The sequence below is a fragment of the Lycium ferocissimum genome, chromosome 7 (genome assembly GCF_029784015.1).
Source record: "Lycium ferocissimum isolate CSIRO_LF1 chromosome 7, AGI_CSIRO_Lferr_CH_V1, whole genome shotgun sequence".
In the NCBI taxonomy this organism is placed as follows: Eukaryota; Viridiplantae; Streptophyta; class Magnoliopsida; order Solanales; family Solanaceae; genus Lycium; species Lycium ferocissimum.
This window is the reverse complement of record NC_081348.1, coordinates 52,043,623-52,059,547: the sequence shown is the minus strand read 5'-3', so window position 1 is coordinate 52,059,547 and position 15,925 is coordinate 52,043,623. Positions and strand designations below refer to the sequence as shown.

The 15,925-nt window shown below is 34.8% G+C and overlaps 1 protein-coding gene across 1 annotated transcript; it reads right to left on the bottom strand.

Annotated features, from left to right (window-relative positions):
- Positions 1 to 4,402: 4,402 nt before the first annotated feature.
- On the bottom strand, positions 4,403 to 7,919 carry LOC132065618 (F-box/FBD/LRR-repeat protein At1g13570-like). Its single transcript, XM_059459095.1, has 4 exons — positions 7,782 to 7,919; positions 5,531 to 6,373; positions 5,275 to 5,439; positions 4,403 to 5,163 (listed from the first exon to the last, which is right to left on the bottom strand). Exons 2-4 carry the CDS (start codon positions 6,347 to 6,349, stop codon positions 4,876 to 4,878), a joined length of 1,272 nt encoding a protein of 423 aa, XP_059315078.1. The 5' UTR covers positions 6,350 to 6,373; positions 7,782 to 7,919; the 3' UTR covers positions 4,403 to 4,875.
- Positions 7,920 to 15,925: the final 8,006 nt, after the last annotated feature.

The following is a 15,925-nucleotide window of genomic DNA, read 5'->3' as shown; positions in this document are numbered from 1 at the left end:
TTTAAAATGAAACAAAGTAGAAATTTGATTTTCTATTTAAACGAAGAACTATAATTTTTTAATTTTTGGTGAATATTATTGGTTTAGCTCATTTTACTTGTCATGTTGTATTTTACACGTTTTTTTAACGAAACGTCAATTAGAATTATAATTTGACTAATTTACCTTATTTATTATTTGATCTCCATTTAATATTATTTTTTCTTTTACGACATTAATCTCTTATCACATTTATTAGAGTAAGAATAAAAATTAAAATATATTAAAATATAAATATTTTAAGTATATTTATTTTAGTAAACATAACAAATAAATGACATGGCGGAATAGCAAATACAACAATTAAATATCTAAATTAGATCTCAGGCTAATATAAGAAAAGAAAGGAAATTGTATGTATTTGCCTACTTAACCTTTCAAAGAAAAGCAATAATATGAGGTCCATGTTTTTTGTTGTGTAATAATTTCATTTGCTCCCACTAATGGGTTGATACGCATGTGGCAATGAATCCACTATTATTGACTTGATGGGGATACTTTGGGAATTACATGAATATTGTTTGATTTAATATATGGGGTGCATGTTTTTTTTTTTTGACATTGCTTGTTTTTTTAATATGGGGTCCACTTTTTTTTTTTGATATTGCTTAATTTTTTTTAGAGGTCCACCGTTTTTTTTTTACATGAGTTTGGAGGATTTTTTTTATTTTTTTAACATGGGGTCCACTTTTTTTTTTTTTTTTTTTTTTTTTACACATGAGTTGGGGACGGACGACGATCCATCCCCCAACCCATGCTTATATATAGTATAAATTTAATATGGGGTTCACTTTTTTTTTTTTTTTGATATTGCTTAATTTTTTTAATATGAGATCCACCATTTTTTTTTAACATGAGTTTGGAGGATTTTTTTATTTTTTTAACATGGGGTCCATTTTTTTTTTTATTTTTTTTTTTACACATGAGTTGGGGACGGACGACGATCCATCCCCCAACCCATGCTTATATATAGTATAAATGTACTATCTCTATTTTTATGAAATGATTTTTACCCCTTGAGTTAATCCTGAATTTCTCGTTTCAAATACGGAATATTAAAGTTGGAGTTACTTGACATAATAAAATAATTCTATCCGAGGGCATACCAGTTATAGGTACTCCAAAAATAGGCTAATAGTGTAACAAATCTTTTTGACACTTTCAGTGTATAAAAGCTTTATGCTTGCGTGAGTTCTTGACATTTTTAGCCAGCTGGCTAAAAAGAAATTCACCCCAGCTAACTGTAAGCCTGTAACATTTTATAGCCGTTATTGGTGTATACTCGGTGTAATGTATGCATACTAATCATACACATATTTTACTGCAATTCACTACATACTGATTAAAACTTTAAATAATAAAGTAATATACTTTCTGTTGTGGACTTTGTTGCGTTGTTGTATAGTATAAATAAGAATCCCAAAGATAAGCTTTTAATCAGGAATCTTTTGTTTTTGCATGTAGACGTTAAGACAATAGAGACCATAGGATTAGATTCTCGAGAAAAAGATGGATAGAGGGTGCAACCCAAAGAACTCAACTTTGCACCTCAAAAAATTGAAAATTTGGGGACTACATCGAGCAAGGAATTAAAAAAAAAAAAATCGAGTTGTTTGACTGAATTCTTTTAATATGGGAAGATAGAAAAAATCACAAAGGGGAAATTCTGATGGACGACTAGACATAAAGTTCGGAAAGAGGTACAAAAATGCAAATGGAAGAGACTTTCATCGAAGTGCGACTATAAGAGTAGGCTCCACCTTATAAAATTTTGCATTATTTATACTAGTGAAGAGTGATATATGCTAAAAGGTGTCTTTTTGTTGGGCTAAACAGTCCAAAAATACTCTTATTATCCGCTTTGGATATTTTGTTCACACACCCAACAATCTTCTCCTCGAACTAAGTTCCACATGGCTCATTATTATAATTCATGGGTCAGAGAGTTAACATATTTGTATGTCACCCACATAAATCGAGTATTTACGATCACTGGAGCCCAAAAGCTGTGTATGCGTCTTCAAAGTTATAGGTAAAGGTCGTAAACTGGCCCATAGACTGGCAAAGACACTAAGCTGGGCCCCACGCCACACTTGGGCTAAATGGTCCAAAAATAGGGAAAATGACACAAATGGCCGGTGGGGTGAAACTAATCCCACCCTCTAACCCAATTTTTCCCAAACCCAAATTATACCCACTAAACTAATCCCATCCATTAGCAAAAACTTAAATAAGATAATTTTCAAATAAAAACTCAAACACAAAAATGTTTGAGGCGATTTTTATATATAATATGTGTCATTAGTGTATAAAATATGTATCAGTACCTATCTGTAATGTATAGAAACTGTATAAAATATGAATCACTAAGTTATGTATCATTTTTGTATATAATATGTATCATTTGTGTATATAATGTGTATCAGCACAGTGCAACTGCCCTGTATAGAATAGAAAATTGTATCATTTTTGTATATAATATGTATCATTTTTTGTATATAAAGTGTATATATAATTCCAGCATGTGTATATAAACTGTATCAGTCTTGTATAGAAAGTGTACCATACGTATAAAAAATGTATAATAGAAACCGTATCATTGTGGTGTATAATATGTATCACTATTGTATATGTACAAAAAAAAAATCATACCATTATTGTATAATATGTGTATAATAAATGTATAATTAACGTATAATTTATGTAAAATAAATGTATGATTAATTCCAGCATTTGTATATAAACTGTATAATTCTTATATATAAAGTGTATATATAATTCCAACATATGTATATATGCTGTAGCAGCCCTTTAGTGGCGACTTAGTCGCCACAAAAAGTCTTTTTTTTTTTTAAGCGCCTGGGCTGTTGGGCCGGTCAGCCTTGGCATTATTTTGGGCCGACCGGCCATTTTTTGGCATTATTTTGGGCCGAACGGACACCTAGTGGAATTAAGCCCAAACAGTGGTTAAATGTGGGATTAGTTTGGCTGAGTGGACACACAGTGTCCTTTTCCCCCAAAAATACCCTTAACATAATGTGATATTGTCCGCTTTGGGCCAAGCCCGCACGGCTTTCCTCAAAAAACCTTACATCATTAAGAGTATCCAACATATTATAAGTAGCCCTTTTTGTTTTCAGCTACCAACATAGTACTTTATTCGCACACCTAATAATTTTGCACTCAGTTGGTGATATAATGCAAGTATTATAAAAGTATCTTATTGCTACAGAACAAGAAGAAAACTACCGTTACAGCAGTTCATTCTAGATATTATATAGAACCCGTTTGGATGGCCTTATTTTAAGCGGCCAAAAGCCAAAACAACTTAAAATTCAAAAAGACTTATATAAGTTGGGAATGCCCAACTTTTGACTTTTGGCTTATTTTTGTTATTCGTTATTCCGGTTTAAAATAAAGTGCTTAAAAGCATTTTTTTACCTTACCAAACACTACAAAAGTACAAGTTGTTTTGGCTTAAGAAGCTTTACAAGCCAATCCAAACAGCTCTTAGTCTGTTTGATTCAACTAGAACAGTGTAAAAAGTTTAACCAGAAACACCACGAATGTCCCGTCAAATGTCAATTTTATGTTAGCCTTTCTAAACAATATGATAAAATTATCTTTTCTAAAAGAAAATGATAAAATTGTCTCTAGAACCAGTCGTTACATTTTACCATGCTGGAGTGCAGAAAACTCATTCTTAGTTTGATATTCAATAATTTACAGTCTAATAAGTTGATGTGTCAAGTTAACATGATTGTGACTTGATCATTCATAAGCACGTTTAACAAGGTTCCGCTTCAAAACCACATAACAGTCACTAAACCTGAAGTAGTTATTTAAAAACCTCAGAGAAGTATAGAAAAAGGACCAGAGAAATTGTTTGAGCGTACTATATTCATGGTTTGAAGATGGCAATTGATTCTTGAACATGTAAAGAAGTTGAATTAATCTATAGTTGGAATGGTGGGACAAAAAGAAGTTTAAAAGCAGCAACAACAATAACAACAACGTAAAGCGTATTTTACTGCGGGAGTGGAGAGGGAAAGATATAGCGGGGCGACTACCCAATCTTTATGGGGTAGAGAGGTTGTTTCCGATAGATCCTTGGCTCAAAAGAAGTAATCAAAGCAATGTTGAAAGAAAAAAAGCGACAACAAAGGGTAAGATAAAAAATGCAAATGAAGCAAAGATAAAAAGAAGTTTAAAAGCATAGTCCATTAATTTGCTTGGCAACTACGTCCCACTCAATCTTGTGATTTTCCTACCTCTTCTTTTCAGTGTGCCAAAAGTTAATGGTGGCCACCTCAAATTGACTTGAATCTTCAAACCATGAATGATAAAAAAAAAAAAAAAAAAAAAAAGGTGCAGAATAACCATATGACAATTTACAATGTTTGGTTAAAACAAAGTTGGGTGAAGGGGAGTGATACAAACTAATCAAATCATCCATCCAGAATGCTCATTTCCCAAACAGATAGCGTTCACTAGTCTCTCTATCTTTTTTTTTTTGATAAGTAATCAAAGATTTTATAAATGCTTGCACTAAGCCAGTGCGATAAAACATAGCTTCATATCGTACAGATCCCAAATTGTATCTAAAATTGCATGAACATCCTGTACAATAACCAGGTTGCACCAAAAAGCTAGCAAAATAAGCCATCTTTGTTTAAGACTGTAAATTTCTCCTATGGCCTTCAAAAGTTCTGTCATTCCTTTCAACCCAAACCGTCCACCATATGGCCTTAAAAAATTCTGTCACTAGTCTCTCTATCTTGTTACAGCAAGGCAAAACATAGTATCATATATACTACTACATCGACATTTGTTATACTACTTAAGGTAGACTAATTCTGCTTTAGGTGATGCACGATAATAGTTTGATAGCTCTGTTGATGCATTTAACATTATGTCAGGATCCTCACCATCTAGAAGCCATGTATCAATTAGCACTCTCACCAACACCGGGGACTTAGCTAAGAAAAGCTCGATAAGCTGCAGCTCAGGCATTGTTCCTGTAAAGCGTTCTAGCTTAACTTCCTTGAGATGATTAAATGTCACATTGGAGAACCATTCAAGTTCCAGGGATTCTACAATACCATTATCTTCTTCAAGGTAAACCTAAAAACCATAAGAGAAGTCGACTTTCAGATGATCAAGGATCTATGAAATATGAAAAAAACAGGTACTAAATAAGAAAGGGAGAAAGAAAAGAGGCAAAGCACTACGAACCCCAACTTCAAGATATTCTAAATATGGAAAGCTTCTTATCAAGCAAAGAGCACATGACAACCCATATGATTCCACCAGCTCAATTCTTGGCACGTGAAAATGTTTGACATGGTTAAGATCAAAGGGAAGCCTTGTTGGTGCTTCATCTAGAGCATCATCAAGGAGCTAGGAAAAAATACCAAATTTCAAGATGAGTCAGCCCAAAAGAATCAATCTATGAATGTGCATAACAATAAAGTCATGAAGCAAAATCTACCTGACTTTTAAAGAAGTCGAAGAGGAGGTGCTCAAGAGCATAACAAGACTCGAAAAACTCTGCCAAATCGAAATTCTCCATGTCCTCATAAGAATCCTCACCTATCAGAGATATTTTTGCCAAACAGGGGACATTCTTTAGACAGATAGAACTTATGCAGCCTTTGAAATCAAAGGATCTCAGCATAGGCGCATTAATTTCAATTATATTTAAAATTTCTAAGATTTCCAGCGCCAACTGCTCAAGCAACGGGCAAAGAGATATCAAAGTTCCAAGCAATTCAGAAGAAATTGAGATTTCAAATAGTTCCAGGCTGATTAACTTGTGAAACCCTTGAAGGACTGACGGAGGATGTATTAAGCAATGATGAAGAGATAGATGCCTCAACTGCAAACATGTGAAAAGTGAAGAAGGCACTTTGTATATTTTACCCCATTGAACTGATGGAAGTCGAAGAACAAGATGTTGAATGCCATTCCTAAAGAGAAAATTTATGAAGTTGTCAATATTAGGACAACTTTTGAGAGAACCAACGTCGAGGGTAAACTTAGTAACAGGTCCTTCGTGAAGCGTCATAATCTGGTTGATAGTATTTGTAAATTTGATTGTAGGGTCCATCTGTGATATCCATGGAGATGCATCAAGCATCAACTCTGTACGTCTACACCAATTATACCTCCATTTCCTCGATAAGATGCTTGTTCTCACGGCATCTTTACAAGGCAAACAAATCAAAATGAGGTCGATTACATTATCAGGAAGGTTGCTAAGGAAGTCAGGAGGTAAACTTCGACGACAATTTCTACCCTTAGGAGGCATCGTATAACAATAATCACCAAGAACCTGTAGAAAATAAGCAATAACACGGAATAAATCTCCAAACTATCTAGACAGAACTGCTATTCACATTGTCAATCAACATAAGAAATAAGGTGCATTATAGTTGATATCGGTCAATTATCTCCTCCAAATATCTATGTTATACCAATATTTATTTTGCCTTGAAATATATACCATATCGAACGGGAACATGCAGGGGCGGAGTTAGAAGCCCGCACACGGTTTCGATGAAACCCAATAGCTTTTTATCAGACACTGTTTTTGTATTAAAAAATCGGAAAAGGGCTAAAATTACCCCTGAACTTTAAAAAATAGTTCATCCCAATACTTCGATTATCTTTAGGAATTATCTTTTACCGGTTATCTTGTCAATTCGATTATAATACATCGCATTGCCACGTGGCATCATCATTTTTCAAAATTATTTTACTCTCAAATAATTTTTTTCACAAAATAACTCAATTCGACCCAAATTTTTTTTCAAGAAAAATAATACGGATAATTTTTCCAAAAAATATAAAAATAATTCGTATTATTTTCTTGAAAAAAAAAAAATTGGTCGAATTGAGTTATTTTAGTAGGAGTAAAAAATTATTTGAGGGTAAAATAATTTTGAAGGGTTAGATGATGCCATCGCATGGCAAGCTGACGATTGGTATAATCGACCCACATGATAAAAGAAGTGGTATAATTGGCCCTAAAGTATAACGGCTTGCAAAAAGTATGGATGAACTATTTTTCAAAGTTCAGGGGTAATTTTGGCCCTTTTCCGTTAAAAAATTCATTAAGTATGTAGAAATATTAAATTTTGAACTTAGTCATTAGCACTTGAAGTTACTCAGAAACCACAAAGTTGAAATTCCAACTCCGCCTCAAAAAAAAAAAAAATAGAAGGAAAAGTCTTTAAAAAAAAAAAAAAAAAAAACGTGCACACACCTCAACTAGCAGATGTGTAACATAACTTAACACCTTCCATTAATACTTCTTAAATACATTTTTGGGTCTCAAAAGGAAAAATGATATTATCTGTTTGCTATTTCTATAAGCTTATCAACCATCATCTCTTAACTAAGAAGGTAAAAAAATATTTTTCAAGATTTGATCATATTTTACTCACACACATGCTTTAAGGCTGTTAAAATCTGTAACATTCTAAGAAGAAACTATAAATGCAGCATAACTATTGAAAAGCAACATTCTAAAAAGAGTACAAAAAGGTAAAAGAAGGGGAGAAATAATATTCAAGATTTTGGTCATTTTTTACTCACACATAAGCTTAAAAGGCTGTTAAAATACTGTAACATTCTAAAAAGAAACTATAAACTGCACCATACCATACCAAGCGCAACTATTGAAAAGTAACATGCTAAAAAGAGTACAAAAAGGAAAAAGACAGAGCCTTTAGGATTACCGATGATGCCAAATATTCTATTAACTCTTACAGTTTTCTTTGTCAGTACATAGAGGAATTGGGAAAGTATATTGGTACAGGGTGGGGCGTGGGCAAGGGGGAGTGTGCGGGTGGGGTGGTGGATAATGTAAAATGAAAAGTAAAAACAGGTAGCATGAAACTACGAAGAATTAAATGAAGGTGACTAAAAAGTCTCCAAAATTACTAAAGGTGACGTGTGGGGCCCACCTCACATCAAAACCCAATTAAATTTGGGATTAAGAAGATTGGGTCTAAAATGTAATTTTTAAAACTTCTTAATCTTTTACAAACTACAAAAAAAACCCAAAACACCAACCCATTATACTAAAACACCAGCTTATTATTCAAAACATCTCCAAATTCTCCCACAACTCCCTCGCACTTCTTCTATATTTTAAAATCAAAACTCCCGAGCAAACAAGATTAATCTCCTTCACTTGGACGTCTCTCATCTCTCCTCTTTTCTTGTCATCTTCTTATTCCTCGTCTATAGAGTCTTAGTTCTTTGCTTTGCTTCTTCTTTAATATCAAGGTAAAGTTTTTGTTTCACTTGTTCCAAAAGTTATTTGGTAGAAATTGATGATTTTAGTTGTAGAAAAAAAAAGAAGAACATGGGTTTGTCTTCAATGTTGTTTTTTTGTTGTTCCTTGTTAGAAACCCTTATTTGGGGTATTTGTTTGACTTCTTTGGGGTTTTTGCGTTTGTAAATAGCGTACATTGTTCTCAAATTATGATTTTTTGTGATGTTTGTGTTCTTGTTCTCCTTAAGATTTTGAAAAAATGGCTTACAATCTTGTTGACTTTTTCGAACAGATGAGTAAGTTCTTTGCAGCAACTTCATCACTTGTTTGACAGTTGTAGACATTTGCTGAGGTTACTTGCTTTAAAAACCTCTATTTAGTGTATTTTGGAGTGAAATACTGTTGTTGGTGTTGGTGTTGGTGTTGGTGTTGGTGTTGGTGTTGGTGTTCGTGTTCGTGTTCGTGTTGATGTTGGTGTTGGTGTTGTCTTGTTATGGTATGGTTTAGGAAAAGAAAGGATAAACAATTATTGCACATACATTTGGTGTATTTTGTTTAACTTGTATGATTGTGTCTGTAGTAGACGATTTGGCTGTTGTCTTGGAAGTAGATGCTTGTTGTTTTGGTTTGGTTAAGTGTTTAGGAAAAGCTTGGATAAAATCCATCTTGTTGTTGTTATTGTTGTTATTGTTGTTGTTGTTGTGTGTTTGTAGTGAAATAAATGATTTTTTCTGTTGTTGTCCTGGTATGGTTCAGGGTTTAGGAGTAGATATCCAAATAGATGATTTTTTTGTTCTTGTCTCCTAGTATTTATCTAGTTACACTTGTTCTGAAGCTATGTCAACCATTTTTAGTTGTTGCAACAATTTTTACACTTGTGCCAACAAGTAGATAATATGTGGCAACAACTACAAATCATGGTTGGACATAGCTTTAGTATTTTGGTTACGTTTTGTAGAAGATATCCAACATGATTTTTAATTGTTGCAACAAGTTATACACTTGTTGCAACAAGTATACAATATGTGGCAACAACTACAAACTGGTTGACATAGCTTTAGTTTTTTGGTTCTCGTTTTGTAGAAGATATCCAATAAATTTTTAGTTGTTGTAACAAGTTATGCACCTATTGCAACAAGTATACAATATGTTGCAACAACTACAAATCTGTTGGACATAGCTTCAATTTTTTGGTTTTGTTTGTAGAACATATCCATGATTTTAGTTGTTGCAACAAGTTATACACTTGTTGCACAAGTATACAATATGTTGACAACTACAAATGTTGGACTTAGCTTGATTTTTTGGTTGTTTGTAGAAGATGTCCATGATTTATAGTTGTTGCAACAAGTTAAACACTTGTTGCAACAAGTATACAATATGTTGCAACAAGTATAAATTTGTTGGACATTGCTTGATTATTTGGTTGTGTTTGTAGAAGATATACGGCATCTTAATCACTTATTCAACAAGCGAAGAATCTGTTGCAACAACCTATTCACTTGTTGCAACGATTACATCATTTGTTGCAACAAATTCTTCAGTTGTTGGGGAATTCTGTTACTTGTTGTATTTTGTTTGATCAAATGTTGCACTTCTTATTATCTGTTTACTTTGAATGATGCACTAATCAGTTGAAGCTTTTTTTTTTCTCCTGTGTGTAGATAAAATGTCTCCAGCCAAAAGAAAAGTTGAGAAATCAGGCGAGGGTCATAGAGATAATAAAAAAGCTAGAGTGCAATCATCATTAGAGAATCTTGCCGATTTAGCAAAATCTATTGTTGAATTAGCAAATATAGAGGAAAGAGACAAAAAACCGACAATCAATCCTCGAGAGAGAGGAAGTACAAGCCAAAAAGTTAAGTAGATACAAATGAACAAAGTGAAGAAGAATTAGAAGGTTTGAAGAAGCTGATGGAGTAGATGGATTGGATGAAGATGATAAAAAGGACGATTGCTTCCGAAAATACGATTCAACTTGTCGACGTTCATAGTCGAATTAAGAACAAAGAAGAGAAATAGTGTGAATGCCAATTTAGTTGCGAGAATCTTCTAGTAGATTGGACATAGATCATAACGGACCTTCCATTCTTTGAGGTTGTCAAGGTTTTCGGTATTGACAAGTATGCCGTGACGATCCGTTGAATAAAAATAATGATTTGACCGTTGATCTTACGGTCAAATCGAGCATGGGTAAGAACTTTGATATGTTTAGGCTAATTCTTAAAAGCGAGGGTTGGAGGATTTCTTTAGAAAAAGCTGTTTTGGGGTGTATTTGGATCTGCCTGAAGAGACCGGTGCACGGTTTCAAATGAAAATGGTATATGGGCGTATGAAGCGTAGAATTTTTTCGGATGCAAAGGATGAGCTTTGGATTAATTCTTGTGGCATGCCGGTGTGCTTTGGCTTGAAAGAGTTTGCCATAGTTCGGCCTTAGATGTCATCCTTGCGAGCTTATCATTGTATTGAATAAGCCGGCCGGACTAGTAAGACGGCCAAAGTAGCCAAGAAAGTAGGAAAGGGTGGAAAAGATAAGAGTGAAAGCGGGTTTTGGTGGAGTTAGTTGGAAAAAGCTACAAAGGAGATAAGGCTTGTAGATTTGCGGTCCAAAAAATGTCAAAAAGCATAAGCGATCCTTGTGTTTAGTTTGGTTTGTGCCTTTGTGTTTTTATGGCAAAAGATACAAGTACGAACATACCACTTGGTTTGTTTAAACTTGCGGAGGACTATGAGGCATTCAACAACCATGGATGGGGCGGGAAAGCTTCAAGTTATTGTTGACTATTTATCGAAAGAGCTTAAGCCAACGGTGAAGCATCAATCTATATGGCTTCCCTTGGGCTTTCATGGTAAAGCATTTGCAATGTCAATTTCTTGTACTTTTGTATTTCTATCATCATTCGATTTCTTTGGTATCTTGTTTTTAGGCTTGGGCATTTGAAGCCATTCCTCACCTCCGACAACAAGTGAAGGACTACCACTTCGAAGTGTCTTTTCCAAGAATGCTTAGATGGGCATTACAAAGAGCAACACTAGATTGAGTGTTGATCTTTTTAACCCTCTTTGGAAGAGGTAAGCCTTAAGACATGTATATAGAATAAACTTGGTCATCGTTGGATAATGTCCAACAAGTATGACACTGTTGCAACAAGTTACTAATGCATTGGACAATGTCCAAAAAGTATGACATTATTCTGTTGCAACAAGTTACTAATATGTTGGACAATGTCCAATAAGTATGACTTTTGTTGCAACAAGTTACTAAATGCATTGGAAAATGTCCAGCAAGTATGACATCTGTTGCAAAAACCTAGTCACCTATTGCATTTCATGATTTAGGACCATTGTAATACATCTACTTTTTGTTGTAGGTTGTGCACCCATGGCTTGTCCGACGATACGGGAGTTGGAGATGTCATTCCTTGCTTCCTTTGAGCCCTTACAATGTTCGATAAAATGATTGAGGGGATGAAATTAGAATTGGGCTGGAGTGACCATCAAAAGGAATCGATTGTGGTAGATGTTGGTGGTGGTGGTGTTGTTCTTGGTGGTCAACTTTGTTGTTGATGACGTTGCGGCGTTGTTAAATTCCGGTGAAAAAATAATAGATGATGATGTTGATTTTGGTAGACAAACTCCAATTGGTGGTGATGTCGGTGGACAAACTCCAATTGGTGGTGATGTCGGTGGACAAACTCTAATTGATGGAGATGTTAGTTATGGCGGATTTGGTGATAGCTTTTCCTTTGTTGGTGCCGACACATCAAAATGTGCTTGTGAATGCACCTATTGCAAGCGACGAATGGATGATTTGATAAAAAATGTTGAGGAGTTGGTGAAGGCACAAAAAGACACAAATTCTGCACGAGTTTGTTATCCAAGAGGGTGTCAATCCATCAAGAAGGCGACCTCACCCTATACTCTTATTCGCATTCAAGAAGGAAAAGCAATTTCAAGGCGATTGCCGATGTTAGGTCAAGGAAATCTTCTACACCCCACAAGGCACTCTGTTGTTGATCTAAAAAGGTAAATGTGTATAAGCATGAGATGCTCAAAAAATGAAAAAGCTTGAAAAATTCGTCAATGCCAAGAAGAGCAAGGGTGCGATGTATTCATTGCATGAATTTAAGGCCGATGACTTCAGGATAATGACAAGCATGGAAGATTAGTGGCTGGCCAGTGTAAGTTTGAAAACAACAATTATTTTTGTTGAAACAAGTCTTATTTTGGTTGTATTAGTTGCAACAAGTTATATATTTGTTGCAACGAGTGGAACACTTGTTGCAACAAGTATTGGTCTTGTTGCAACAACTCACTTAGTTGTTGGAGATTGCTTACAGCAGTTGGGTGAAATAGACCCAATGCGTAAGCAATCTCCAACAACTAGGAGAGTTGTTGCAGCAAGACTAATACTTTGTTGCAACAAGTGTACACTTGTTGCAACAACTCACTTAGTTGTTCGGGTAGTGACATTCCTTATACTTTTAATGCGGTATGTTGATGAAATTATGCTCTTAATGCGTGTGAGGCAAAGCACTTCACCGAGCACTATGCTTCCACGAGATATAATCTTGGATCTCAACTTCTACAATATCATGCTCAAGCGATACACGAGTTGTCGGATGAAAGCACACGATCGGAAGCTATTCCATTCAATCAAATGCTTGATGATTTTATATGGGATGATGATGTTAAACTTTTTAAGTACCGAAGATAAAAGGTGGTCGTGAGTGGGTTGGTGCCAAAAGGGTGCTTACTATCAACCGAACATAAATGTCAGACAGTTTGTCACCCTCGAATTTGTAATTGAGGAGGGGGTGATAAATGTTTATGACTGCAACTGTTATAGCCCGTACTTTGTACGTTTGGATATTTCGAAGTCGTCGTGGAAAGTTAAGGGCGAGACGATTTTCGAAAAATCATTTTAATGTGCAGGTCGTCATAAAATTATTTATGACTATTATTAGGGAGATATTGTGGGAGGTCAAGGATAAAAAGAGAAGTTTGCAAAATGGCCAATGGAAATAATGTGGAAGGTTGGGGACAAAATCGTAATATTGAGAAAAGTCGAGGGGCAAAATAGGAATTTCACCCAAGGTTCATGAAAATTCCAAAGAGGCCATATTGGCCATGTGACAAAAAAAGGATGAAAAATGATGACAATTAAGTCATCTTTTGTGTTGGAAAAAAATTCAAGAAAAAGAAAGAAAAATCAAGAAAAAGAGAGAAAATTCTAGAGAGGGGGCATGTGCCCCTCACATGCTTGTAATAACTACATATATATATATATGTTCTTCTTCTAATTCAAGACAAGAGAAGGAACAAAAAAAAAAAAAAAAAAAAGAGAGAGAGAGAGAGAGAGCCTATTCGGCCAAGAGGGAGAAAAAGGAGGACCAAGATTTTGCCATCAAAAATTATTGTCTTGTGATATTTATACTAATTCAAGGGTCCTCTACAACGTGGTACAATTGTTTCGGAAGATAGGCCATTCGTTTCGTCGTTTCCGCAACTTTGTCAAGTGAAGAAGATTGGAGAGGAAGGTAAGAATTTATTCCTCTTTATTATGTTATGAAGGTTTGTTTGTGTTGTAGTATATGGGAATGAGTAGAACTTATGGAAATATGAAAGTTTGCATGATGGGTGTGCATGTATGAAGTATAAGAATGAAGTAATAAAAATATGGATGTTGGTATAGGGTGAATGTGTGGATGGGAAATAAATTAAATTTGATTAGTATGTTAGTTGTGTTGTTGTGAGTGAAGGAATGGATAATGTGAAATGGAAGAAAACGGTTTAAGTTGGCATTGGAATGGAATGTAGAAAAATTTTGTCATTTTAGAATGATTTTATAATATTATGGAAATAAAGTTTTCAAAGAGCAAATTATGATCATGGTTGATGAAATGGGAAGATGGAAATGTGTTATGAATATGCATGTTGAAGATTTGAAGTTTCGGGTGAATTATGGTTTTGGTGGGAAAATTTGCATATTTTGTATATTTGGTATATCTTGTGAATAATTTGTAAAATAATATGGAATGATTTAGAATTGTATTGGAGTGATCTTGATTAGTAATGAATGTGAAAACATGGAGATTAGTTTGGAAATGTGAAGTTGGAATGAAAGTTGTTGAATGTAGTAAAGAGAACTATTTATGTTATAGTGCGTTTTATGATAATTGTTGGTGTTGTTGGATTGTTGGGTTGTTGTTGTTGATATTTTTGGGCCGAGCTAAGTCTCGGGATGCTATATGTATAAATGCTGCCGAAATTTCGGTAGACAAACATGAATTTAAGTTGAACTCTTGAAAGCTACAACTCACAATTGGTAAACATGACCAAATTGTAGATTTTGGCGAACTTAGGGGATTTGGAGAAGCTTAAGGAGCGGAAAAAGGTATGTAAGACTTCACCCTTCTTTCTATGGCATGTCTTAGACGTACTAAGTTGGATACGGGCCTCGGGGACCATTCCTTTTCTCGAAATCCAAGATTGAAATTCGCTACTATTCATTCAGTAGAATTGAACTAGAAATGGTGCGAAATGTTGGAAAACTTCTTAGACCTCTAGAACTTGCATAAATGAGACCCGATTACCTTAAAACTCTCATAAGTAATGTCATGAAACGTATTACACGTAAATTGTGTGCGCCGCCTCATTTGACCCGAGGTGGGCCTATTGTTCCCGGATTTTCCTTATTGTTTCATTTGGCTTGTTTTGGAGTGGAATCCTAAGGAAACTTCTGATCCTTGTCCCGATTATCAAACGGTAGGTACCACGCTATCCTAATGTAAATATGTCTATGATGACCATGACAACGACAATGCTAAGAAAGAACATATGTCCATGATAAGTATGACGAAGATGATTCCTTGACTAAGGTGAAGAATATGATCTTGTAATAACGACGATGGAGTCGAAAATGAGAAAATGCCTACAATAGATAAGCTGGCGATATGTTCGGTTATAAAATGAAAACATGGAAATGTTAAACTATTTCTGGATATCCCAAGTCTATTATAGGTAATGACTATTCTAAGGATTCCAAACACATGAAATTATGCCTTACGACCCCGATTGATGTGTGTACCCGACATACGTATATATATATGATAACAGAATCAGAGCGCTATATAGACGCTGATAAATATACATGATATAAGTATATGTATATGACAAGAAGAATCAGAGCGCTATAGACGCTGATATATGTATGTGATATGAGAATATGTATATGATGAAAGAATCAGAGCGCTATAGACGCTGATATATGTATGTGATATGAGTATATGTATATGATGAAAGAGCCAGGGCGCTATAGACGCCGATAGATCTACGGGGAAAATGGAGATAATTTTAATCAGCGTTATATACGCATATCGGCGATCGGTTATAGTATGGCACATGATATCGTCCGGACGCGGGATGCCGGACGCGGGATGTGCATATTTATGGTTAAATGGATATATTTTCCGACGCCTCGGCAATATGATATATTCTATTTTTATGTTTATATGTATATATATATATATGAGTAAAGAAAGCTAAGAAAGCACGGCATCTGCCCAAGGGCACTTATATGTGCAGGTTACTTTTTATCCT

Excerpts from the sequence above, each read along its gene's own strand:
- LOC132065618 (XM_059459095.1), bottom strand. The coding sequence starts at position 6,349 with ATGCCTCCTAAGGGTAGAAATTGTCGTCGAAGTTTACCTCCTGACTTC. Across the intron at positions 5,440-5,530 it reads TCGACTTCTTTAAAAGTCAG|CTCCTTGATGATGCTCTAGA; the intron begins GTAGATTTTGCT and ends ATTTTTTCCTAG. Across the intron at positions 5,164-5,274 it reads TAGAATATCTTGAAGTTGGG|GTTTACCTTGAAGAAGATAA; the intron begins GTTCGTAGTGCT and ends TATGGTTTTTAG.